We start from the raw sequence: 27,942 nt of genomic DNA, 5'->3' as shown, positions 1-27,942 counted from the left end.
TACCCTGAGAAAACCATAATTCAAAAAGAGTCATGTACCGAAATGTTCATTGCAGCTCTATTTACAATAGCCAGGAGATGGAAGCAACCTAAGTGTCCATCATCAGATGAATGGATAAAGAAGATGTGGCACATATATACAATGGAATATTACTCAGCCATAAAAAGGGAAACAGTTTTAAGGCTTTTTGTCTGTCAGTCAGGCTGAGAAAACACTTCTACTAAGGCAGGGGAGCAGTTGATGAGGGAGTGCTGAGTTAGATGACAGGTGAGGATAGCAGGACAGCGGAACGGGCTTGCCAAGAAGAGATTAGCAAGCCCACCTTCCTGCCGATGCAGAGCCTACCTTAAATACGCTAAGCTGGAGAGGTGTACAGTCCACTTCTTAATATTACACAAATGGAGAGGGCATCTTTTTGGTTACAGTCATTTTTTTGACAACCTGGGAACGATCTTGCATGGTCCAATTGCTTAAATATGTACAGCATTTCCTCACCACCCCCGTCCAGATTTTTTAACTTTCTACCAGACGTGAAAACGACAGTGGCCTGGCCCGCATCGTTTACGTGCATTTGCAACTACCTAGCTTCCCTCTCCTTTCCCCCACCCTGTTCTTCTGAATTGTCAGGTTCTCCTGAGTATGAAAACTAAACGCAATCAGTGCTCGTTAGCTTAAGACTGTAACTTATTATTTTTCCTAAACCATCACTGTTTCTAATGTCAGGATGTGCTAGTTTGATCAAAGGCTAATTTTCTAGGCCTGGACAGTTGATATAATGGGAAATAGGTTATTTTTTCTTTGAAATAAATGCCATTAGACAGGTGGTGCATCCTCCCAAGATGAATAATGAATAATGTCAAAGCAAGTTTTAATGATGCCTACTGTCTTCCCTGAACGTAAGGGGGGAAGAAAGAGGAAAATCCCTTAGATAGCTTGCACCCTCCTCAAGTTAGGTGGCCTGGTCTAGGACATCATCAGCCCAGAGAAAGGAGCATCCTCTTCTGATTTTCTTCCAACAGACAGTGCCCCTTTGCAATTTTTTCCCCTCTAAGGGGCTCTGTTTTGCAAAGCAGTTACTGAATTCCACCCCCCATTTTTCTTAATTATGAAAAATTTCAAACATAAATATAATTAGAGAAAATAGTGTATGATTTTTAAAATCTGCCCATCACACAGATTCTATAATTATTTTTTAACCACTTTTACTTCAGCTGTTCCACAGCCACCTTTTTTCCTGAAGTACTGTGAAGCAAAACCCAGACGCTGACACTTTGTTCCTACTTACTCTGCACTTCTAAAAAACATGGACTTTTTTTTTAATGTAGGCATTATTGCATATAACAAAATAAACATTAATTGTTGGTATCATCTAACACCCAGTTCGTTTTCCAGTTTCTTTGATTTTTCTGAAAAATCTTTGTTTGTAGTTCATTTGTTGGAAATAGGATCCAAACAAGCACCAATAGTTGCATTTAGTTGATAAGAGTCTTATATGTCTTTTATTCTAGATTAGAAGTTCATAATTTTTTTTTTTTTTTTGGTGCCATGGACCCATTTAGTAGACTGGTGAATCCTATGATTCCTCTCTCTGAATAATGTTTTTAATGCATAAAATAAAATACATAAGATAAAACCAATTGTATTGAAATAAAATTATCAAAATTTTGAGAAACATAACTTTATGACATGGTATTGTACTTCGTGTTGCTTTTACTAATGCATTATATAACAAGATCTAGGGACAAATCTAATAAATTCCAGAATTTTAAAGTATGACCATAACAGTATTTCAAGATATCTGTAAGAGTAATGTGATATGAAAATACTTGATTTCTGTTGGTGACAAAGTCAGAACTGTTGTTAATAGTACTGTGGTTTGTTGCCTTCATTCATGAAAGAAGGAAATGTCAATTTCTATTAGAGGTTGGTGAAAATAAAATTGTGAATTTTTTTCCCATCCATATTAGGGGCCCCTCTGATTTCCATCCACAGCTCTCTACTCTAGAGTTCCACTTCACTGGCTTTTTTCTGTTTTTCTACAGACATGTCAAGTTCTTCTCAACTTCCTGGCCGTTGTCTTTGTAGTTCTGTTTGCCTGGATCATTCTTCCTCTTGCTCTTAATAAGACTGGCTCCTCAAAATTCAGATCTCAGTTTAAAGGTTACTTTTCCAGGAAGACCTCCCACTTTTTTTTTCTGCTAGTAATCTTATTTATTTGTTTACATTAACGATTTTCTTTGAATATGAACTTCCGAAGGTAGGCAACGCATCTTGTTGCCGTCCACCATCTCCCCAGTGCTGAGAACAGGGTAGTGGGCACATAGGTGTTGCTTGAAAAGTATTTATTGAATGAATGATTTTTTTAAAAAATTAATTAGTTAATTTATTTTTGGCTGCGTTGGGTCTTCGTTGCTGCACGTGGGCTTTCTCTAGTTGCAGCGAACGGGGGCTACTCTTGGTTGTGGTGCGCGGGCTTCTCATTGCGGTGGCTTCTCTTGTTGCAGAGCACGGGCTCTAGGCACGCAGGCTCAGTAGTTGTGGGGCGCGGGCCCAGCAGTTGTGGTGCACGGGCTTAGTTGCTCTGCGGCATGTGTGATCTTCCCGGACCAGGGCTCGAACCCGTGTCCCCTGCATTGGCAGGCGGATTCTTAACCACTGCGCCACCAGGGAAGTCCCTGAATGAGTGATTCTTAAGCTCATATTATCCGTATATTTTTAGTTACTTTCCATCCTTTCATGTGCATGTAGAGTAGTAGTTAAGATTTATTATTGTTTTGTGTGTGTGTGTGTGTGTGTGTGTGTGTGTGTGTGTGTGTGTGTGTGGTACGCGGGCCTGTCACTGCTGTGGCCTCTCCCGTTGCGGAGCACAGGCTCCGGACGCGCAGGCTCTGCGGCCACGGCTCACGGGCCCAGCCGCTCCGCGGCATGTGGGATCTTCCCGGACCGGGGCACGAACCCGCGTCCCCTGCATCGGCAGGCGGATTCTCAACCACTGCGCCACCAGAGAAGCCCTATTATTGTTATTGATGCTTTGTAATATGTAGGCTCTCAGTGCCACTTGACAATCCTATACATTTTTCAGTGGCTCTTTATTACGTTACCCTTGGCTCTTTATTACGTTACCCTTGGCGAATCAGCTTCTCGTACAGCGTCTTCTCTCTCCTCACGCCCTCAGTGCCCAGGCCAGGATCTTAGGCCTTGCCACTCACGCCTTCTCCCTCACCGCGAGTGTCCACATGTCGTGAAGGCCTGTGGACCTCTCTTGCTAACATCTGTGGAATTCTTATCTCCAGATCACTGCCGTCCTTCCTGGTCCAACTATTTCTGTATCTTCCCTGGATTATACAGTGGTCTCCTAGTTTGTGTTTTTGTATTACTCATGCATCTCTTCATTCTGTTCTCATGTTGCAGCCAGGATGCCTCAAACACTGAAGAAGAGAGGAGCTGTTAGGCATGCACTAGCCTTAATTTTTTTTTCTATTTTCCAAGTATTGTTGTATCTTCAATGGCTTCCTATTACTCTTAGGATTAAAAGCCATATTTTAATAGGTACTACAAGTCTTCATGAGGGTTTACCTGTCTCTCTTTTTACTTTTCTGGCATCAGCTCATACCAATCTTCCTCTTTATTTTTGTGCCATGGTTTACTCCAACCTCAGGGCCATTGTACCTGCTGTTCCTTCTTCTTGGAACTGTTCCCCTTTTGCCTGATGAGCATCTAGCTATTTCTTAGATGTTAACAAACGTTTCTTCTGAGAAGGCTTTTCTGACCATAGGTCAGGTCAGTTCCTGTTATATGCTTGCAAAGCACTGTGTATCTTTCCGTCATGACAGATATCATAGTTGTCCTTTCCACTTATTTGTATGAAGATCTGATACATGGCTTTCTCTGTCAAAGAGTATCATGGCAGCAACTTAATGATTGTTGTTTATCATTGTATCTACAGCTCATGTCTTAATGCCTAGGCTCTCAGTAAATATTTATCAAGTGAGTGGACTTTTGGATGTTTCTTCAACGCTAAGGAGGACTGGACTCAAGAATTTCTATTAACCTAGTGTTAGAGTTCTGGAATATAGCATGGTAAACTGGTCTGTTTGGGAAATGATGCCTAGGGGTTTCATCTGCATTGAATTTCTATTGAGGAAGGTTAACACTTCTTGATCTTCTTCAGCATCATGGTCCCTGCTTAGAAATAAACTGTCATGTGAGGGACCTTCACATTTGTGGAACTGATTATAGTAATTATTTCCAGAATACTTGTACTTTCTTTTTGTCAACATATATTTACTTATATGTTGCTTTATTTGCAGTGTGGGTGAGCCCATATATAAGCCAGTGGTTGAGTTTTACTTATTTTTAAGGCGTCAAAATCAGTTTTTCACTATAGAGAAGAATTGATTTTGACGCCTTAAAAATAAGTTTCCTTACAAATAAGATGAGAATGCTGCACACCAAAAAGGTGAGGCTGTTTTATTGAGTCAAATTTCAGTTCACTGTTTCTAATCTAGGATTTTTTGTTGTTTGATTGCTTTTAAAATCAGTCTTGAGGAAGAGAGAGGATACATTATGGAGTGAAGTAAAAGGCAGCAGTAAGATCAAAAGATTGGGTAGAGACATTAGCTTTAGCAAGGAAGAGAGTCATTCATGGGCCCTGCCTCTATCCAAGCATTTCAGGGATTTTGGTATTTATCCTAAGAACATTGGGAATCCATTGAAGCATTGGGATGATGTGAATAGTTTTGTGGTTTTGAAAGTATCATTCTGGCAGTAGTGTATGGGAAGCAGATTGGGTGACTGTGAAGAACAGTTGTAAAAGTTTTGCTCACTTGATCTGCTAGAGCGGTAAGATGAAGAAAAGTGGGTGGATTCCACTGTGAATCCAGGTTTTGGGGACAGAGTGATACCGGTGATAGTAAGAGAAGGAAGTGGTGAGGGTGACTCGGTATTTTCGTGTGGCCACTGATTGGATATAGCCATTCACTCAGACAGGAAATGTTATTTTTAAAGGTTTAAAATTTGGAGATGAGAGAAGATAACTGGATTTAAATATACTGTTAAATGTGTGTACTTAAAGACACTCAGACATACAAATACTTTAAATTTGGGGTTATGCTTATGAACTTTGATTAAGAAATTCATTTTATTTTTGTAAAAATTAACTTTGCTTGTCTTTTTGGCCCAGTTACTAGCTTTCTCTTTTCAGTGTAGAGGAGTCATTCATTCTCTTCCCTCCTTTACATAAATCTACCAGGAAGAAGGTTGTAGCTTTTTTTTTTTTTTTTAACCTTATCAGGAGATGAAAAGATCTCTCATAAAGGAATAGTTTTAAACAGCAGATGTGAAGGTGTGGTCAGGCTTCTCTGTTCATTCATTTCTAAGCTCAAACACCATTTTGCAGTGCAGGGAGCTCAGGCAGCTGTGCTGATGGTTACTTCCCTGTTGGTGGCTACTTGGGAGACACGTCGCCTCTCCCCCATGGTGGTGTGACTGTAGAAACACAGCTCCCAAGCCTGTTTCCCTGATCCCTCTTCAGTAATAAGGTATCTATAGCAACATGCTCTCCGCTATATTATGTTATATGCACAAAAACTACTTTGTTGTTCTTGTGAGGCCTGGCTATGAATATGGATTATGAACAGCTCTAAAATTTTCAGCCTGTTTTCTTTAACAGAAAAGTTGTTCTTGGATCCCTTTACACTCCTGACTTGTTCAGGTGGCAAAGCACACAGAGGGCATGGTATTATAGAGCATTCTGAAGTCATCATAGAACCTAGGAACGACTTTATCACTGCAGCGTTTGCTAGTGGTAGGTTTTCTGTCACTTAGGATTCTTTGGTTAAAAATTGATTCTGACTAACTGAAACCAAAAAAAAAAAGTATCAGAATATTATAGGTGAGTTCAAACAATTAAAGAACCAAGTGGTAGAAGGGACAGGAACCGTAGCAGCTCTGGAATCTAGAGAACAAGAATCAGTGGGTAATTTCTGCAGGGTGCTGAAGTTCAAGTGAATCAGCTCCAATCATTTTCTTTGTCTGTGTGCGTGTGTTTGTTTCCTTCAGGATTCAGACTGCAATAAGAGAGGGTCTTTGGTTATCTTAGCTTGGCTAGTGCAAGGCAGGGTGTCTTGATTGAAAGTTTTCCTAGAACTTTCTTATTTGAGGGTGGAGTAGCTCCGCAAAGGAAATCTGCCAGTATGTTAGAAAATTCTCATTGCCATCAGAATCTCATGCTAATTCTGTTTGTTATCTATATTCAAATATATGTTTTTACTAGCATTTTAGGTATGACAGTGAAGCAAACAGCCCTTATTAGTTTTATTGTATAAATTAGTATCTTTTAAACATTTAATTAAAAACTTATACAAGCATGAATTTAAGATTTTGCATATAATGTTATAGCTTTCTGTTATTTAACATTTATTTTTTGTGATGCCGTTGATTTATTTTCATTTTTGAACGTGTAGGATACTGTCTCAAGTGAAATTCAGACTGAGAATCTGTAGGCTTCAGTGGGAAGTTGAAATAATTAGATTAATAAACAGATGGAGGCAGTTGCTTTCACTCTGGTTGTCCTTTAGCTCAGACATTTGCTGGTGGAGGGAGGGGAAACACTTCCTGCAAATACAGAAACGTTTTTCTTCCTTCTCTGGCAAATCGGATCTTGAAAGTAGTAAGGTGTAGAGTTACATCGTGCTTGGGGGAGGGCGTGTGTGTGTGTGTGTGTGTGTGTGTGTGTGTGTGTGCTGATGGAGTGCGCAGCCACAGGTTCCTGGCCGAAACTTAGAATGGCCCCTGTTAGTGTTTGATGCACATTACTTACCCTTCTTCCGAGAGTCATGTTAAGCGATACGCTGATACTCTGTGAGGTGTGTTAGAATGTAGGTATGGTAGAGATTTTTTGGGGGGGGCTTCTTAAATCGTGTTAATTTAATAGTCAAATTTTGTAGTTAAGCAGTAAAAACTGAAAACGAACCTGAACCAGCTGGATAAATCGGTTTTACCACCTCATCACAAAACAGTAGGTGACTAACCAGTAGAGTGAGTAAATGCGGTGCTACTTTTGTCTACTAACAATGATCAAATTGTACTTCAAAAGAAGCACCTTTTACATAATTTCTAAGTGCCACCTGCCTGTTGTTTACAGATGTGTCTCAGTGCCCAAAGGAGCAAGAGATAAGCAGTAATTCTTAGCTTTTCTGAGTTTCTAGCCCCCAGACATCAACAACTGAAAAGGAGAAGAAAAAATAACTGAGGGATCAGATTTCCTCTCCTTCTCCTCTCCTTCTCTTTATTTGCACCTGACATCAGGCGTCCGTCCAGTGTGAGAAAACAGTTGTGATGCCTGGAGATACTAGCAAAAGGTGAAGAATAAGCATGGAATAGATGAGAGGACAGACCGTTTTTGCTTAGCTTTTTAGACCCTCTAGCAGGAGTCATATGTGAAGTATGTAGCAGAATAGCATAATGGTTAAGAGTCTTTGCAGTGGAACCCTGCTGTTTTACTAGCTGTGTGATCTTAGGTATTTAACCTCTTGTACCAGTCTTATCTCTTAGTGTTACTTATAAGGATTATACGAGATATGTGTGTAAAGTTCTTTAACACGGTACCAAGCGCATAGCGTACTCTCAGTCAGTAAATAGTTCCTGCTTCTGTGTTGGTATTATTTTTATACGGATTTTGGTAATAGATATTAATAAGACTCCAGTTGATTTTTTGTGATTATACTGTATACTCAGAGGTGAGAAAGAAAATTTTTTTTACTTGAATTAGAATTTCATCACCTATATAATCTTGATCAAAATAAACTAGTGTAAGTATTGAAAGTTTTGGTATTTTTATCTTCCACAATATCTCGTAACACTTCGAGCATAAAGATTACATGGTTGTTCCTGTAATTTTTTTCTTTGACCAAATGCAAGTGCTGTCATTTAAAATTATATTTTCATGCATAGTAAAAATTACATAGTACTGGGCATGAATAAGGCACAATTAATATTCGGTGAGATGGTTAAATACTGTATTTTTAAATATAATATGAATTTGAAAATCATATTTTGCTGAAATCAGCTTGCATATTTAGAATAGAAGGTCAGAAATAAATTAATAGCAGAATACTTACTTTAAAATAAAGATTTTCAACAGTACTAAAACACTTGTTATTTGATTCAGTGCTCTTTGAGAACTTGGAGTGTCATGAGATTCCAAGTCATCTTTTTTAGACTTGAATTTTTCTGGAAGGAAAGTACTATCTTTTAAAGATACTATACTGTAATGATAATTTGTACACATAGTGTTTGGATTGTTTCTGAGTACATACCTGTGGATGCACACATGCATATACATATACTTTTAAAAAATAAAACTTGTGAAGTATTAATGCGAGGATTACTCTATACTGAGGGAAGGGTTCCTTTTGTTTTTCATCACACTTATCTAATTTGGTATTATCCTTTTATGTGTGACCTTTGTTTAGTAATTTTGTTATTTAGTAATTTTAGTCTTTTTATAACCATACAGAATAAATTAAGTGAAAAACAGACCTTACCAAGAGCTGGGGGGTTATTTAGCTCAGCATTCAGAATTATTCTATGTAGAATAGAACACTTAGACACTGAACTGAAAGTGGGAGATAAGTTGAGTATAAATAGAATTCAACGCATTAAATGATAAGTACTGAAGCAGTCTCTGTGATTCTGAACTGTAACATGTTAGAATTCTGTTTTGGTAGATAACTCTTCAGAATAGAATCAAGGATAAAAATGATTGTTATTAGAATTAGGATAAGTGACACCCTCACTGAGCAAGATTGATAAATTTATACACTTGTTTAAAGTAAAAACACTATTTTAAATGGGTTAGTATTTCCTGATTTTAAAATTTGTAATGGAGCCATACAAAATTATTGTGAAGTATTTGGACCATAGCACTCGGTAAAGGTTTTTTGTTTACCTTTTTTATTAAAAGCTTGATAAAAGTGCATTGTATACATTGTTCATCCTAGAATCAAGTGTTCATCAAACATTTGTAGTTTTCCCCCATCCCTCCCAAAAAAGTTTTTAATCGGTGGTGCAGAATATTTGTCATCCACCAAATTAAAAACTGCACGTTTGTAAACTTGGCACTCAGAGAAAGAAGTAGGTGCCGTAAAATGATTAAGTATTGGCATGTGTACACCTGCTGTCAGGAAATAAACTTCCCATATGTTGCAGTTTGGCAGACATGCATCTTAAAATGTATTGAATGAAACTGCCGCTGCACTCTTTATCCTTTATCTTTTTTCAACGGTGCATCCTCTTTGTGCCTGTAAGTAATCACTTTTGCTTCAGTTAGAGAAAAATGATAGATTTTTTTCAGATATGCTTGAAGTTAAGTGGTGATGCTCCTTGAGAGTGCAGCAACTGGTTGATTGAGTAAATCATTGAAGTACTAGCTTGGCCCTGAACACCAACGAGGGAACAGATGTTCTATTTTGAAACATTTAATTTTTTTTTAATAAAAACGTGAGCCTGAGACACATTGATTTTTTTTCACATTTTATCACGTCATGTCAAAATAAATTCCCCCAGTATATGTGCGTATTGATAAAAGAAAATGAATATCTCAATTGTTTTTAAAAAGTAAATACTTGGATGAGAACTGCATTGATGAAACATCTGAACTTTATAAATATGTTTATGGAATAATTCAACTAAATCTTATTGCATGGAATATGGTTTTTAGAACCCTAGAATAGGTCAAAATTTGTCCTTTGCACAATTATAAAGTTTCTTTAAAATTGACAATAATGTTTTATTTACATTTAATTATATATTGAAATGAAAAACTGAATCCAAAGTCTTTTGACTATATCCATTTCTTAAATTAAAATTTATGTGGAAAACATATGCAAATACACCTTCTTGGCCCCTAACGTAAGAGTTGAACCATTGATGTATGCACGCCTGTTATTGCATGTTAATACACAGAATCCCCTTATGTGGATTTTTAGTAGATTGTTTGGGATACCTTTTTGTTATATCATGTTGTATTTTTAAGAATTACCTTCTTCAGAAATTAAAAAAATATTTTTGGATTCCTATATGCGATGAGTTTTAACTAAAACTTGTCCTATGGATGTAATCAGTTTTAACTATACATGCTTTTAGCAATATTTTACAGATCGCACGTTTGGGAAAAAAAAAAAGTTGTCTTTTCTAGTGGAGTTTGCGGTGGCGATACCTGCCTGCCTTTTCTTTTGCTGCGTTGGCACAAGCGTTGTGCTTATTTTGTTGTAAATGGTTCCAGTATTTTATCAGTTCACTAGGCTGGAACTGATGAGAGGTAATTAGGTGGCTGTATTTACAGCTTGAATAAGAAACTCGCCAGTGATTGAATACAAACTCATTGGGAGGGGGGACAGGATCGATTCTCAACTTAGCAAGACAGATCCCTACATATACATCTTCCAAGTGCAAACGACGGATGCTTAAAGAAACTTTAAATATCTTCTCTGCCAGATCTCCAGAAAAAACATAACCAGTCCCGGAACAGAAGACAGGATAGCGCTCACTTGGGTAGAGGTCTGGTGGCATGTACCACTTGCTGTCTTTGTTTCGGTTGGGTGCGTATCCCCTCATTAGGTAACCAGTAAAATAGTTATGTCTAGGAGGCAGGTCTGGCTTCAGTAACTTAAGTATTAAATATTCGGTGTTGACAAACATGTCACTGTCAGTTTTCATAACATATGGAATATGTGGACAGTATGTGGCAACCCAGTTCATGCCCATTAGTGTTTTAATGGTCAGATTGTAGTATGTATCTAAATATTCCTGTTGAATTATATCGTGGTACTGTCTGCTTTCTTCCAGTATTGCACGTTGAAGGTAGCCATTCAACTTAATACTTACACCCAACAAAAAAATTCGTGTGATTTGGATACCAGGCGCTAGACTTTCATTGCCCCAAGTTTGCCGAATAGCTCTTCTAGCTTCTATCTGTCCAGGTTCCGCAGCTATTAGTAGTATTAAAAAAGGGCTTTTCTCCTGGCATTTTTCAGGTTCATTGATAAGGTATTTGAAATGGTAAGAATTTGGATGTCCAGTGCCTTTTTCATTGTAAATACTTCCATTGGCACTGAGTGTATTCTCCAGCCCTGTAACTCCTTGTGGTGACAAATCTGTGTTATTGGAGTTAGTTGCTGTTTGAGGCCTCAGAGTCTGCGGGACTGTTTCTTTCCAAATGTTCCGAAGAGAGCTGTGGTTTGTCTCACTTTTTGTAGAACGAAATCCACGGAAAGTGTATGTCACAGGGTTTTCTTTGAATCCAGTTCTGCCTGGCAGCCAGTCATGATGATTGAAAAACAAAAACATAGCAAAAAGAAACACGAGAGAAAGTACACCAATAAGATGGGTACGGAACAGAGACCTCTTGGCATTCCAGCTCATCTTTGCAAAGCAGCAGTGTCTTCTTCTCCACTGAAGCATGTTGTAAATACCCAGTAGTGGATGAGAGATCGCTGGCTGAGAACGTGTTCTTCTCCTGAATCAGTACTGTTCTTTGGTAATCATTTTCTGATGCCGTCACGTCGTCTCCCTCGCAGTCATTCTGTAAAGATGGAGCATAAACGTTTACAGAGTGGAGATACCACAGAACTGCTCGAAAGAGACTAATAAAATTAGGGCACATGGAAATTTTTAAGCTGTGAAAATAGGATAACCCAGGAACAACATTTATGATTTGTCTTCCCTTGGCAACGTAACATCCTGAGAACAGGATTAATTTCTTTAAAAATACACCTTTGGAGCACAGTGACCACTTTAAAGAGAGGTGAATGGATTGATTTTCTTCCACTTATTTCATCGTCTCAGTAGCTCTGGTCATTTGTACTTGTTGACTTAAGTTAAAGATTAAAAGTTGTATGCATGGAGAAGAGGAAAATGCTAGATCCCTGAGAGAGGCCATGTAAGGAGGCCTGAGAGCAGATGGAAAATTTATTGGCAGTAATTAAAATTGATTTGACATACCGTTGGTGGTATGGTGCACAGTCAGCGGCCTTTTTTGTAAAATGGTCATGTATCAGTTGTGGGACAGACGGTGGAAGGTTGATTATGGCAGAGTTTTGTTAGTCACAGTACACTGCTTGGCATGTTTCCGTTGGCCCCTACTGTGTCGAGAAAGTCAGTGAGAAGACGCACCTGTCAGAATTAATGTTCAGGGTTCAGTAACTTCAGTGCAGGATTTTAAGACAGTAATAAATGATGGACATTTGCAAGTACCCTTTTCTCATGTTAACCTTCCACTTCAAACATGAGGTATTCAGGAGATCATTGTCCTTACTTAGACTTAAGATTGATTTTTATAATATAGCAACTAATTATCTGTGGACTTCACAGAGTACTATCACGTATCAGTTGAATCTCCTTGTTAGAATTAAACAAAGAACTGCTTTGAACAGTCTTTGCAGATTTCTTGCAAAATATAGACACTAGGTATTATTGTATCCCCAACTATTTAAAATTTTAAATTTCACAGAATGCATCTTAAAAGATTTTCGAGTTATGCTGTGTTCTAAATTTGCATGTAGAGAATTTTTCACATTTTTAGGACTTCTGCTAGCCTGACACTTAATAAAGCCCTACATTTAGAAAAAAAAATTTATGAGATGTCAATATGGGAAGTTCACGATGCCACATATTAAGAATTGGTCTTTGAACAAGTTTTTTTAGTGCACAGCACAAATTTGTTCCTGTTTTTTCAGTTCTTAGTTTTTCTGGATCAAGGCGTGGGGGTAAAGGATGGGTAAGGAGCTGTAGCTTGAATTCTGTTAAAAGAGAAAAAAACCTTTTTGTGTAATTTTAATTTTTTCAACTTTTTATTGTGAAAATTATTTCTTTATGTAAAAGAAAACTGGTCAATTAAAAACATTGTAGGAGCGTTTACTTGAAATTATATATACACATATGTGAATGTGTTTATGTAGCCTATGATATTGAAAGGTTTATGGTTAATACCAAATTTGCTTAACCTTGATAAGAAATTTAATTATTTGGGGAAAATAATGGCATTTACATGGAAGTCCTCATATAATTGAATAACTAGAATAACACATACAATGTGAAGTATTTTGAAAATCTTGATGGAAAGTGTTAGACTATTGTTCTAGCAAAAGCCACTAGGGGGAGCAAGTAGGTGGGAGTTCAAACATTTCTAAAGTGTAATAGTACAGGCACCAGCTTTTGATAATTTCTAGTATCTGAAATTATGTAGTGCTTTTAGAAGTTATGGTATTTCTCAAATGTAAAAAATTATTTAATCATTTTGTGAGGTAGGAGCAGTGTTTGTTTCCCTTAAGTTTTCAGATTAAAAAAGATAGAATCTGGTTATTTGTTAGAATTTATTTACCTGAATTTTAATTTCACATTACTCTGATGAAGACTAAGACACTTCACCGTACCAGTAAAACATAGTTCTGTGGTGAGCTCAGTTGGAAATAACAGAGCTGAGTGTTCTGGTTTAGAAACTCACTTTTCTCCTCCTTTTATACTTGTAAATAGTTGGCCATTCTGTTTAGATGAGGAGACTCTAAGCTTTTATTTTCAAATGAAATATTAGATAAATAGTAATAATTCTCCCTCCACCCCATAAAGAAGCCAGTAGATGTAAGGGTTATGTGTGTAAATTTAAAAGAAACAAAAGTTGCTTTTAAAATTTATTTGATAATCTATTTTAAACATTCCGAAGCTAAATTGCATGTGTCAGCTTTCTCTTGATATAGAATGCTTGGAATCTGGTTGAAGTCTAATCATTTAGAGCTTTTAAAAGTGTAAATTTGATGGTTTAAGAAGCAATAAATAGAAGGGCAGATGTTTGAATGCATGTTTGAATAAAGGACTGAAAAAATGAATGAAGGTAAATATATTAGTAAATTATATTTTTATGAAAACATTACACCTGAAATGATGTTTCTAAAGTATTTCAATGTTACAGAAAACAGCAAATTATTATATATTGTAATCTGGCATACATGGAGTTTATGGTCCTATGTGATTTTGTAGCCACAGGTGATGGAGATGCATCTTAATTTAAATTCATGATATTTGTATGTTTGTAAATATCCAGCTGCTCAGGCTTGAAATCCATATATACTCATTTCTTAATCTCCCATTGCTAAATGTAGTGCATGTGTCTAGCCTTAAAAAAATTCTCTATTAAACATTTTTCAGATATTTATCATAATTTTACTGTTAAAAAGAAAGTACAATTAAAGTAACTGTTCCTTTTATTAAAAGATAAAATTATTCTCCAGTTACTGCCTGTTGTACATTAATTCTTAAGAAGTGGGAACAAGACCAGAAAGTTAAAATATTTTGACGTTCTAAATAGTTTTGCACTTTTACATTTTCAGTGTAGAAATAGCTTTGATTTATCTCTTATGGGTTTTTATGGTAATATTATCAAGTTATTAATATGTATTTACATCTTATGGATTGACGCTCATGGAGAGGATGTTACTATAAAATGTTCCGTTACTTCTCCCTCTCTCTTTCCTTCTCTCTCTCTCTCTCACCCACACACACACACACACACACACACACACACACACACACACACACACGCTGTTTTTATTATTTGGCTTTTAAAAGTGATGATATCTTTAGTCTGTGGAAACAGTTCTAGATTTAAGGGGTGCTTGAATAAAAAACTCTACACTCTTGTCTTGAGATGGCTAGCTTATAAAAATGTTTAATTGGTGACTTTAACATTGAGAGATAAAGGTACTAAGAGAGACTTGAGGTTTTTTACAACCATGTTTTTTTTTTGTCGTTTAATACCATCTGGTTTCATTCCTTAATGGAATAAAAATTCATACTATGAGTGAGAATTGATGTTGAGCTCTAATAATAATAGGGCCTGATAGACTTGTTTAATCTTAACTTTAGAATGGAATCCCTACATATGTCTTAAAAATGTTTGCCTTTTGTGATTGTTAAATAATAGGTTGAGTTGTGCTGTAAAATTGAGCAAAAATCAGGATCTTTGACGATCTGTAAAAAATTTTTAGAAATACCCGAGTTCCTGAGCCATGAGTTGCTATTCTATGATTGTTACTAAAATAGTTTATTACATTTATTTCTGCCCTGCACACACATACTATGCCAGTTAGTTCATCATTACATATTTATATAGCCTGGAAGCACAGTGGCTACATTTAAGTTTAATTTTTTGACCTTGTATTGCTGTTACCTGGATATTTTTATGACAGTATTTTCATATTATGTTTTTGAGTTTCACTTTAAAAATGATAATCAAAACCAGTCTTATATTTTGATCATTTAGAATCAGTCTGTTGCTTAAAATAAAAGCTGACTGTTGTAAAAGGGGGTAGTTTTAGCAAGTATTGATACTTCTTTGTTTCAAGTTGTATTCGTGAACAGGCAGATCTCCCGGGGTGGTGCTGTGAATGCACGCTGCCTTCTGCGACCCTGCGCGAATGCTTTCCTTTTAGTATCTTACAGCTCAGTGGTACTTAAAATTTGTTGATAGTCTCAGAGTTGGTAAGTTATCTTTATTTAGGGAGATGGGTATGGGAGGCAACATTTTGTTACTAAAAACTGTTCTATATTAAGATTTTGTTTTAAAAGGACTGAAAAAGCTCTTAATGTTAAGATCATCTTTGATACTATTTAATGAATTTCACTGCATTGACCTCTTTGATGGCCATTTTTAAGAGAGCACTTTAATTTATTGGATAAGGATTCAACTTGACTAAATTTGATAGAGGATTGCTATGCTTTCTTTAGAGGGTTTAGATTTTTTTTTTAAAGTTTAATTTCTCAGAGAAGCCTTTAAGCACATCTTGTTACTGCTTGCCTTTTCGGTAATCCATAATTACTGCAAGCTACATATTTACTTGAATAAAGCAGTGACAGCTTGTCTTCTAAACAATGACAGATTTTAAAATCATATATTTAGAAACCCTTTCATAGTTTCAAGGACAGTGAACTGTATGAACTTGTTTATTAGATATTAGTGCCTCCAGGGCTATAAAAAAGTAACAGACATTTAAATGAGTATCACACACAAGATATCGACCTACCTTCCTTGGTCAGGCATTTATGTGGCGAGGATTATGCCCACTGGAGATACTTTTGGCACGCCATCACTTCAGCCAAGATGCTATCGAACGTGCGCACCTCCCCCAGCAGTCTGCCTCCTGCGATTGCTTTTCACAGTGTCCAGAGTGTCCATCTGTCTGCTTGTCTTCGAGTTCCCGTTCTTGTTCATATGGGTCCTAGTCTTCTGAGGTTTTTCCTTTCTTTCATTTTCTTTTTCTTTCTTTAAACAAAAGAGCTGTGGTTGTTCGTTCTGTTTGGAGCACTGTGGACTCTTGCTGACAGTTGATACATGGAAGCTTTTTACATCTGCTGTTTTCCTGGCCGGACAATGCAGTGCTGTATTCTCTTCTCAGTATCCATATTTCTAGTAAGAACACGGAGCTGCAATCAAAAGCAGCCAGAGCTAGAATGGAGTGCTTCGATTGTATTGGAAAAGAACAGGATTTAACTCTCTTTCGTTGTTGCCTGGCAGCTGCAGGAAGGATTTTGAGCAGTTTTACCAGGGTTTTAGTCTGTAATATGAAATCCAGGGTTCCTCAGCTGCTGCACAGGCAGGCAGCAGTTTAAATGTGGGCTTGACAGATGCTCTCTCTGACAGAGCAGAATTTAACGTCACTGCTTGGCCGAATCCCACGTGATTGTTTTGCATTCATTTTGACTAAAAACCTAAGGTAGGGAGAAGCCTAGAGATTTGCTTCCATGTGCTAAATTATATACATTCAGTGTAAGTGTAGTGATGAGTGGATAATACAAAAATGGGATGATTATGAAATGAATGGTTATAAATTTCTTTTTTTCCAGCTTATTTCCTTTTTTTTTTTTCTTTTTTTACTTTATGCTCAAGCACGGGCTTTCTAAATGTTTTCAGTGTTAAATGTTGGTTTTCATGTTACGTGATTTTATAGGGCATAAGCAATATAAGCTTTGATATGTAACTTCGTGTAATTTAACCCCTTCAGTGCACTCCTTCCCTTGAAGTTTTTTTTCTCAAATTGTTCTGATTTTCGTTTTACTAATATCTAGTTGCGGCTCGTAGACCATTTTTAATCAGTAACGTAGACATCTTCCCCCCTTCTCCCCACCCTACCCCCCCCCGCCCCCGTTTTCTGGGATTTATGTAAATCAGCTGCTGTGGATTGCTTTACTGACACATGCTGTGATAGCCCACTTCTTTTTTACTCTTGTGTGGTTTCTAGTGTTCTTGAAGGCAGCAAAACTTTATTTTTAATCACTTTTTAATGTCAGCATTTATTTTTTATTTTTCTTTTTCTTTAAAATTACATGTATGGCGGAATTCAACAAAATGTTGTAATGGATAAAGCACATTTGTACAGGATCTTCTTGGTGGGTAATGAGGTTTTATTAATCATATTTATTTGTCCTAATATTTCAGGATTGTTTAGTAACTTGCCATCGAGCAAATTTTTCAGTAAACACTAGGTATTCACTCTGAAAAATTTTGTATGATTAGTCTGTTGGGCACCTTGCTGGTTTTTTTTCTGCAAGTACTGGGGCATTGTCCTTTTTTTTTTTTTTTTTTTTTTTTTTAAATAACCTGAATTATCAGTTTTTCCTCTGATACTTTAGGGACCTTAACTCATAGAAATTTACCATTTTGAAACTTACACTGTATATTTGGAGTCATATATTTTTCATCCCACCTGTCTTCCCCAGTAATGTGTGTTATTTCAAATATAGATTTACATTTTCTCTAATATTAAAAATTTTTTTGTCCTCATTATGTTTTTTAGTATAGCTGATGAAATGTGTTTTGTAGTTTTAGGAATCCTAAGACTTTTTTAAAGGAGTGTATGTGATTTTCCTAGAAATGTTAGAAGGAACAGTGAGAGTTTTATAAATGGAAAATGTAAGGCCTAGAGCTTTGACTTTTTCTGCTTAAGTGTGAAGGAGAGAACTAAAACCCAGGTTTCTTGGCATTTAGTCCCTAAGTCCACCCATATTACATGCTCACTACTCTCTTTTTTAAATAATTAATTAATTAATTAATTAATTTTTGGCTGCATTGGGCCTTCGTTGCTGTGCACAGGCTTTCTCTAGTTGTGGCGAGCAGGGGCTACTCTTCGTTGCAGTGCGCAGGCTTCTCATTGCAGTGGCTTCTCTTGTTGCGGAGCACGGGCTCTAAGCATGTGGACTTCAGTAGTTGTGGCGCGTGGGCTCCGTAGTTGTGGCGCGAGGGCTCAGTAGTTGTGGCTCACGGGCTCTAGAGCACAGGCTCAGTAGTTGTGGTGCACGGGCTTAGTTGCTCCGCGGCATGTGGGATCTTCCTGGACCAGGGTTTGAACCCTTGTCCCCTGCACTGGCAGGTGGACCCTTAACTGCTGCGACACAAGGGAAACCCACACTACTCTTTTTTTTTTTTTTTTAATTAAACTTAGGTGGCAGAGTAATGCTTAAGTGCCTACTTAAAATAACTTATTTTATAAAAGTATAAGTGGCTTGTAGTAGATCATTATTTATCAATAATTCCTGACGTAGGATTTGACTGTGCAACTAGCAGCAGTGACTACACTCATGTTGTGTGCTAAGCCTACTTGAGCTGTTATATAAATGACTTTTTTTCTCATAATGGTTTTATTATTGTAATACCCATTTTAAAGATGAGGAACCAGTGTTTAGAGTTGTAAACTAATTATCCCAAATATCAGATGATTAGTGATGAGAAAGAGTCCAGCTGGGAATCAAAACAAGATTAAGTCCTTATCCTCTCTTCTTAACTATTATGCTGCATGGCACTGCTGGAGAAATTGTGGGACTTTTTTCCTGTTACTAGCACAGCATACCCAGAGATCATTCATAGCAGTACAAATGGATGTTTGTATTTTTGCTTTAATCACTTGATCAGCAAATATGTATCTGATCAACTACTGTGTGCCAACATTTGCAGTTAGGCACAGCTTATTAAATGTTAGAGGTACAAAGATGTTTTAGTTACATGCCCTGCCCTTTCTCCAGGAAGGATAAAGCAGTTATTTGTGGCTGTTCTTTTGATTGGACTCCTTTTTGATGCCCACTGGATTTCTTATGGATCTTGATTATTAAGAGAACTCCATAGGTAACCTGCTGGTTAGTGGTTCCCTGCAGTATTAGGTGGAGCCCCTGAATTCCCAGTGGACTATTGTCTCAACTGTGCTTGCGTCGGGGAAAGTGTTTACACAGCAAAGGAGACTCCTGAAAGCTAATGAAAGGGTACCTGTGTACTGAATCAGAATTTGCTTTAAACTTCTAGGTACAACTGCATCCTGTTTCTTATGTTTAAGTTAAGCTGGTTAGGAACTTTACAGAGAAACAGTAGACGTGAGATAAAAGTTCCTTTAGTGACTTTTTCTAGCAACCTGCATGTTTCCAGCCAAGAGAAATGGTAAAAATCTTATGACAGGCAAGCTTGTAGAAGTTTTTCCTTTAGTCTAATTTCTTTTAACATCTGATTTCTATGGTTAAATTTTCTCAGTAAATGTGACAAATTTCTTTGTCAGACTCAGCAAACTGGCAGCTATTTTGTTAAGTTTTATAGTTACAAATGTCTTGTAATTTTTACTTGCATAGGTCTGTTTTTTAATTTTAGAACACATCCCTGGTGGGAAAATAGATGGATATTACTATTATATATGCATTATGGCCAGCATTGTCCAGGCTCATTTTAGGATCTTCCTGGGCATGTCTAGAATATCCCCTAAGGAGTCAGAATTTAAAGGCAGGATTTGCTATGCCTCCTAACTCTTAGTTTCTGCTGGGGACAGAAATAATTATTACTTTTTTATTCATGTTGTTAATAGTTTCTGAGTGATTATTACATGATCAGTCAGGTACAGATTTGTTCAATATGTAATAGGAAAGACAAGTATTATACTATTCATCTATCTATATAAATTCAACTAGATGTCCTTGGTAAAAAGAATAAGGGAGAAAGGGTTGTGGGGAGAACACTTCAACCATGGTGGATGATTTCTGTTCACTGAGAATGAGCTAATAGCCTTGAGTAATGTGAGGAAGGTAACATGAATCTGGTTTTCCCTGTATTAGTCTCCATTCCTGTTTGTGCTTTAGTCTGACTCTTTGGCCCCTAAATGCAAGCCATTTATTTCACCTGAAGAACTAGCTATCTTTTTCCAGTGCTGGAGAAAAATCTTAATGTTTTGGATTATGTGTAATTTCCAATGTAGTACTCTGAAAAATTCCATTTGGCACAGTTATTTAGATACCAATTTTAATTTTATTGAGATCAATCAGCAATTTTGCATAGCAGTGTTTGGTTGGAGTATATCTCTTGACGGTTTTGACTCAAAATCAGATGACATCTTTTTCATTACATAAAAGATCTGGACAAATAGCATATTTTTGACTAATTAATATTAGTAGTTTTCCATTTTTGAAAAAAATTATTGTGTTTATTAAGAATGTGGCGTTTTCCTTTGAAGTTAATATAAGATTTATGAACCAGTTTCCCTTTTCTTTGAACTCACAAAGCAGGAATTAGCTGATTGCAAATTAGCAATCTCAGAATGACCACAAGTGTCAGTGTTTGCCTGCCTTACTCTTTCCTTCAGTTTTCACAAGCTTGTGCTGCAGTTTCTCATGTTGTTTAAGAATTTCTTTGGACTTGAAAGCAGAGCTAAATTTAAAAGTCTCTTTCAAAACTAACTGTAGACACCTTTATCTGGTTTAATTCATACAAACTGTTAATGATCCTAAGGGAAAATGTAAGCATCTAAAATCAGCAGTAATTTGGCAAGTACTTTAATAGTAAAGGCAGGGACTTCCCTGGTGGTTCAGTGGTTAAGAATCTGCCTGCCAGTGCAGGGGACTTGGGTTCGAGCCCTGGTCTGGGTAGATCCCACATGCTGTGGAGCAACTAAGCCCGTGCGCCATAGCTACTGAGCCTGCGCTCTAGAGCCCGCGAGCCACAACTACTGAGCCCACGTGCCACAACTACTGAAGCCCGTGCTCCTAGAGCCCGTGCTCCGCAACAAGAGAAGCCACGGTGATGAGAAGCCCGCGCACCGCAACGAAGAGCAGCCCCCGCTCGCCACAACTAGAGGAAGCCCGCGTGCAGAAATAAAGACCCAACGCAGCCCCCTGCCAAAAAATAATTAATTTAAAAAAAATAGTAAAGGCATACTTCAGAGATATTTGGGGTTCAATTCCAGACCACTGTAATAAGCGAAATCGCAATAAAGTGAGTCACATGAATTTTTTGTTTCCCAGTGCATAGAAAAGTTATGTTTACAGTATACTTTGTGCGATAATAGCATTATATCTAAAACAACAATGTACATGTCTTAATTAAAAAATGCTAACCATGATCTGACAACAAAAAAAAAAAAAAGTGTGTCTGCAAAGTGCAATAAAACGAGGTATGCCTTTTTGCTTGTATATTCTTTGGTTTCTCAGTAGCATAGCTGTTTCTTTTTAGCACGAATCTCCTAGGATCTTTCAGTTGTTATTTGGCGCACATGGAATAGTCTTAGAGGTTAGAGCTGGGGTTATCAATGAAGGCAGTACTGGGCTTGGTACTCCTTTCCTAGGAGGTGTTCTAGAAGTTTATGAGGGAAGGTGTGTTTGGCTGACAAAATAATTGAAGGGCATTTAGTGAGTGTGGCCAGGGAAGGTAGTCTGTAGTGTGGGAGACAATCTTTGGAAACAGCAAGGCCTTCTGAGTGTCTCAGTGTGTGTGTGTGTGTGTGTGTGTGTGTGTGTGTGTGTGTGTGTGTGTGTGAGAGAGACCTTCTTTAAATGAATCTAAAACAATTGTAATACAGAGTATATTGCTAGGATATTGGTTTCCATTAAAAATTTTACATACATAGGTTAATGTTACCTGTGCATTTAATTTTAGATTGTTAGAGTGGTCAGTGTAAAATATTTCTTACATAGAGTTGTGAAGCCTACTAGGTCTGCACCTTTAAATTATTTCAGGCCTCTTACTCCTGACTCCCTGCTCCCCAGCACATAAGAGTATTTAAAAATATTAACACTGTTAATTCATTACAAAGTGTGACAGCTTGTAAATTCAGGTAGATATAATATGTTAGAACTTACAGGTCCCCTAAAACTTCACAAAGAAGCATAGTTACCCAAATATAAATTATTAGTATTGAAAAATGCTTCTTATTTAATAGCTTTAGTAGATAAGGAACGAAAGCAAAAGTCAGAAGTAACTAAATAGAATGTTTTCCCCAAAGGGTCTTTTTGAGGTGACCTGGGAGCACTGAGTATACTTGATTCTAAATTCATGTACGTAGCTGTCTTCAGAATGATTGTTTATGGTCTGGTTGGCAATAGGGACTTTAGTATAAAGAAACTTTGCAAAGTTTTCAAAACTTTGCAAAAGAGACAGGCAAAGGTTATAGGATTAGGAAGGGGTAAGGGTTGACTTTAGGGTTTGATTTCTTCCCCTCCCTAATTTCTTAGAGGATGCCCAACGGATTCACTTATGTTCAGCAAATACATTAAGCATATACACAAATTGTAGGAGCATATGAGATACTGCATCATTAGGTTCCTTTTTTTCAAGGGATTTCTAGACTTGATGGGTACGCAAATCATTATGAAGATGGCACAGATAACTAGAAGTAAATGTTATATAGTTATTTACATTTTTTCCCTTCAGGTACAGTTTGTCTTATACAATTCACTGTGGTCTCACTCAGTTTCACTGCTTTGATACTTTTGATCTTCCCAATTGGAGTTGGGTTTTTTTTAAATAAATTTATTTATTTTTGGCTGCATGGGGTCTCTGTTGCTGTGCGCGGGCTCCCTCTAGTCGCAGCGAGCAGGGGTTATTCTTCGTTGAGGTGCACGGGCTTCTTATTGCGGTGGCTTCTCTTGTGGAGCACGGGCTCTAGGCACACGGGCTTCAGTAGTTGCGGTGTACGGGCTCAGTAGTTGTGGCTCGCGGGGCTCTAGAGCGCAGGCTCAGTAGTTGTGGTGCACGGGTTTAGTTGCTCCGCGGCATGTGGGATCTTCCCGGACCAGGGCACGAACTGTGTCCGCCTGCATTGGCAAGTGAATTCTTAACCACTGTGCCACCAGGGAAGCCCTGTAGTTGGTTTTATGTCACATTTTTATCTGTTTAATTTTTATGTATTTCTAATATTTTATCCCCTTTTGATAAATAAAGAGAGGGCTCTTGGGCTTCCCTGGTGGCACAGTGGTTGCGCGTCCGCCTGCTGATGCAGGGGAACCGGGTTCGCGCCCCGGTCTGGGAGGATCCCACATGCCGCGGAGCGGCTGGGCCCGTGAGCCATGGCCACTGAGCCTGCACGTCCGGAGCCTGTGCTCCGCAACGGGAGAGGCCACAACAGAGGGAGGCCCGCATACCACAAAAAAAAAAAAAGAGGGCTCACAGATAATACAGTTGCTGAGTTTTAGTAAACTAAAATTTAAAAAATGAAAACATATATTTCTGTTTGTACCCTCCATTTTTTTAGTGTCTCCCTGATTACTTATTAATTAACATATTGAGTATGTTTCTTTTTCATAAATATCCTCATAGTAGACTTTGAGTTTTATCTATATTTCCTCTGTAACTTTTCACGGAATTTGTATTTATTAACATCTCTGGAATTTATAATGTTTCACGACATTTCAGTTGCCTGTCTTAGTATGTGTGATTTCAGATAGTTAAGTATGTACAGGTCTGTGTTTTATTTTAGCTTCCTCAGTCAGTTTCTTGAATCATTAAATAGTAAAACATTGACTATTTCCTTTTAAAGCTTACAATATTGTTATTTCCCTTTCTACCTATATTGCTAGTAGCTATAATCTGTGGTTCCCAAAACAACGAAATTAATATAATTCCAAACGAGTAACCTTTGATAGAGGGAGCTGGGCAGGAGAATATTATTTATTCACACGAAACAAAAGAAGGGCAAATTTATAAGCTGTAGAGCAAAATTATAAGCTGTATGGGTTTGAAGAAAACTCACATTGAATTATGTCTTCAAACTTAATCAGTTAATTGGACCCTTCGGGTTGTACTGTAATGGCATTGTTCCTAGTGAAAAGGTATTACTTACATTAGAATAATGGAATTTCAGAGCAGAATTGGACCTTTGAGGTCATCTAAAAATCTAGTTTCCTCATTTTACAGGCAAGGTAACTAAGACCTTGAGAGGTTGTGATTTTTCTCAAAGGTCTACTCTTAATGTGGCAGGGCCAAAGCTAGAACCTAGAGCTCAAGACTTGTAAATCCAGCTTTTTTTTTTTTTGCACTTATTTATTCTGTCTCTAGTTAACATCAGTGTATTTGTTTTTAGTCCGTGGATCCATAAGCTACACAAATGAGCCTGTGGACCTTCTACCTTACCCATATCCCTCTGCCACTATAAAAACAATTCTGCCAGTTTTAAGTGAGAATGATAATGCTTTTATTAAAACTCAGTGAGAAAGAATTGTTCATTTGTACCAGAAGGTATGTGATCATTATAGACTTTGGTGTTAAAGGAGATCAGTACACATGCTTTGGTTTGTTTCTAATTACTGTACTATGATTAACATTTCATCTACATTCATGTGGGTGTAATTTTTTAATCTACAGATAAATAATTTTTAAAAACCTGACATTTTCCCAGTGTGAAAGAATACCTCTTTAAAGATTTTGTGTTCTGTCTCACTCTCTTTTCCTCTCTTTTGATCCAGATTTTTATTGCTGTATTAGTTTGGGTTCTCCAGAGAAACAATCAATAGGATAGATAGATTGATCATAAGGACTTGGCACATGTGCTTAGGGAGACTGAGAAGTCCCAGGATTTACAGTCATCAGGCTGGTGACCCAGGGAAGCTGATGGGATACTATAGCTTCAGTCTGAGCCTGAAGGACTGAGAACCAGGAGGGCCGGTGGTGTAAGCTCCAGTCTGAGGCTAAGGCAGGAGAATACCCATGTCCCAGCTTGACCACTGCCAGGCAGAGTGAACTCTCTTTTATTTTGCCTTTTTGTTCTGTTCAGCCCTTCAGTGGATTGGATGAGGCCCATCTCCTTTGGGGAGGGCAATCTGCTTTACTCAGTCTGCTGATGAAAATGTTAATCTTATCTAGAAACATCTTCACAGACACATCCAGAATAATATTGTAACCAAATATCTGGGATATTAATTTCTTATCAAATAAATGATTTGCAAGTATTTCCTCCTATTCTTTGGGTTGACTTTGCACTCTGTTGATAGTGTCCTTTGATGCATAAAAGCTTTTAATTTTGATGAAGGCCGGTTTATCTGTTTTTCTTTTGTTTCCTGTACTTTTTGGTATCATATCCATGAAACTGATGTCAAATCTAATGTCATGAAGCTTTTACTCTGATTTTTTCTGTAAGTCTTAAAGTTTCAGCTCTTAAATTTAGGCTTCTGATCCATTTTGAGTTAATTTTTGTATATGATGTAAGATAATGGTCCAACTTTATTCTTTTGCATGTGCATATCCAGTTTTCCCAGCATCATTTGTTGAAAAGACTGTCCTTTCCCCATTGCATGGACTTAGCACCTTTCATGTATGTGAAAGTTTACTTCTGGGCTGTCTTATTCCGTTGGTCTATAGGTTTGTCTTTAATGCCTTACTACAGTGTTTTGATTACTGTACCTCTGCAGTAAGGTTGGAAATCTGGAAGTTTTAGTCCTCCAACTTTGTTCTTTTTCAAAATTAGTTTGCCTCCTTGGGGTTCCTTGAGAGTCTGTAATAAATAAATAATAAATAATATAATAAATATATTATAATATATTTAATATATTTAATATATTTAATATATTAATATATTAAATATTAATTAATATATTAAATATTAATAAATAATAAATAATATAATAAATAAATTCTAGGATGAGTTTTTCTTTCTGCAAAAACACCTTAGGGATTTTGACAGGGATTGTGTTGAATCTGTAGATTGCATTGGGTAGTATTGAAATCTTAATATAGTTAATTCTAGCAGTCCATGAACATAGATGTCTTTCCATTTAGTTATGGCTTTAATTTCTTTCAGCAACACTTTGTAGTTTGCAGTGTACAAGTTTTTTTGCTTCTTGGTTAAATTTATTCCGGAGTATTTGATTTTTTAAAAGCCATTACAAATGGGATTGTTTCCTTCGTTTCTTTTTTAGATTGCTCGTTGGTAGCGTGTAGAAGCGCAGTGGGTTTTTGTGTGTTGATTTTGCACCCTGCAATTTTGCTGAAATAGTTGATTAGTTGTGGTAGGGCGTCTGTTCCCTGCACAACCTCCCCACCCCGGGAATCTTTAGGTTTCTACATATACATCTTGTCATCTGCAAAGAGATAATTTTATCACTTCCTTTCAGATTTTGGATGTCTTTTATTTCTTTTTTTGACTAATGGCTGTGGCTAGAACTTAAGGTACTATGTTGAGTAGAAGTGGGGAAAGTGGACATCTTGTTCCTGATCTTAGGGGAAGAATGTTGACTTTTGTCAAATGCTTTTTCTGCATTAATTGAGATGATCATGAAGTTTTATCATGAGGTTATTTTCCCTTCATTCTGTTGATGTGATTTATTACACTGATTGAGTTCCATATGTTGAGCCATCCTTGTATTCCAGGAATAAATCCCATTTGGTCATGGCGTATCATCTTTTCAGTATGCTGCTGAATTTGGTTTGCTAGTTCTTTTCTTAGCTTTGTATAGAGAATGTCTTTTTATGGAAAGAAGATGGTTTAACAGTTATTAGTCTCTATTTTGGGCAGTGAGCTGGACACACAGACATATACACACATACACACTTGCAGACAAATACACATATATGCACATTATGAATAATTAAATACATATGTAATTATATTTCTAATTTTTAAACTTCTGTTCATTCATTTATTCAGTCACTGGCTTCCTCCATTAGATTGCCAATCTCATAAGGACAGGGACCACATGGCTTCTGTTTATACTGCTGCATTCCCAGTTTCTTGTTTGGTACTTGATGCTCTCGATGAAAGTATGTGGAATGAATAAATAAATTTTGTTTCTCTCAGTAATCTTTTATGATATTTTTACCATCTTCATTTAACAGATTAAAGCAGTTTAACCAGTATAACACTAGTGAATTAGTAATGCTAAGGCATGGATTTGTTTTAATTAATTACTTAATGTATATTTATTAAGCATATATACCATGCATCAGGCTCTCTATAACAGGCATTGGACAGGTGATAGACAGTCCCTGACCTCAAGTAATTGATGGTCTGGTTGGAAGAAGTAGACAAGTAATTATATTGCATAATGAGAAATTTGATAGAGGTATCAAATCTATATATTTAACAGGCATACCTCATTTTATTATACTACATGCTTTGCAGGTTTTGCATTTTTTTCTTTTTTCAATAAATTGAAGGTGTGGCAACCCTGCCTTGTCAGAGGATGGCTAGCATTCTTTTTTTTTTTTGAGAGGGTATTAAATGGTTTATTTATTACACATGATAATGGATGATACACAAGCTTCATTCCCATCTATATCTGGTACCATAATCCAATTTAGATATATTGCATAGGATGTGCCAACAATCATATTAATAATCAAAAAACTCCATGACTTTGCTTGGGTGACCCTTTTCACGGTGAACTCCAGGTCACAACGCAGTAACTGTCAGTTCAACTACACCAAGGTTTCGGAAGACAATAGCTTCTCCACCAGAGCAGGTTGTTAATAAATTTTGAATGGAACCTGGCATCACCCTGAAGGAATACTAACTTCACACTGTTGGGGTAGTTTACCAAAATGGCTTCAGAGTAGACTAACTTTACACAGCACATTTTAAAAAAAGACACATTTATTCAGCGTCATGATCAGACTATTACATTTAGCAATCAACAGCATGGGTGCAAAAAAAAAAAAAA

At 37.0% G+C, this 27,942-nt stretch overlaps 2 protein-coding genes across 4 annotated transcripts in view; one reads left to right on the top strand and one right to left on the bottom strand.

Moving 5' to 3' along the window:
• The window catches only part of CDC73 (cell division cycle 73), a 94,171-nt gene that overhangs the window by 34,634 nt on the left and 31,595 nt on the right, over nucleotides 1-27,942 (top strand). The gene's annotated exons all lie outside the window — the stretch shown is intronic.
• On the bottom strand, nucleotides 8,936-16,666 carry B3GALT2 (beta-1,3-galactosyltransferase 2). Of its 3 annotated transcripts, none has more exons than XM_007116795.4 (3): nucleotides 16,077-16,666; nucleotides 12,004-12,174; nucleotides 8,936-11,584 (listed from the first exon to the last, which is right to left on the bottom strand). In XM_007116795.4, the coding sequence occupies exon 3, from the start codon at nucleotides 11,461-11,463 to the stop codon at nucleotides 10,195-10,197; it is 1,269 nt and encodes a 422-aa protein (XP_007116857.2). In that variant the 5' UTR covers nucleotides 11,464-11,584; nucleotides 12,004-12,174; nucleotides 16,077-16,666; the 3' UTR covers nucleotides 8,936-10,194. The 3 variants fall into 3 exon arrangements, with proteins under 3 accessions (XP_007116857.2, XP_028344102.1, XP_007116858.2); XM_028488301.2 differs by having other exon boundaries at nucleotides 12,004-12,143; XM_007116796.3 differs by lacking the exon at nucleotides 12,004-12,174.

Source organism: Physeter macrocephalus, chromosome 4, assembly GCF_002837175.3.
Source record: "Physeter macrocephalus isolate SW-GA chromosome 4, ASM283717v5, whole genome shotgun sequence".
Classification (NCBI taxonomy): Eukaryota; Metazoa; Chordata; class Mammalia; order Artiodactyla; family Physeteridae; genus Physeter; species Physeter macrocephalus.
This window is presented reverse-complemented; position numbering and strand designations above follow the sequence as displayed.

What these genes read in the sequence shown, in the direction of transcription:
- B3GALT2 (XM_007116795.4), bottom strand. Translation starts at nt 11,463, where the DNA reads ATGCTTCAGTGGAGAAGAAGACACTGCTGCTTTGCAAAGATGAGCTGG.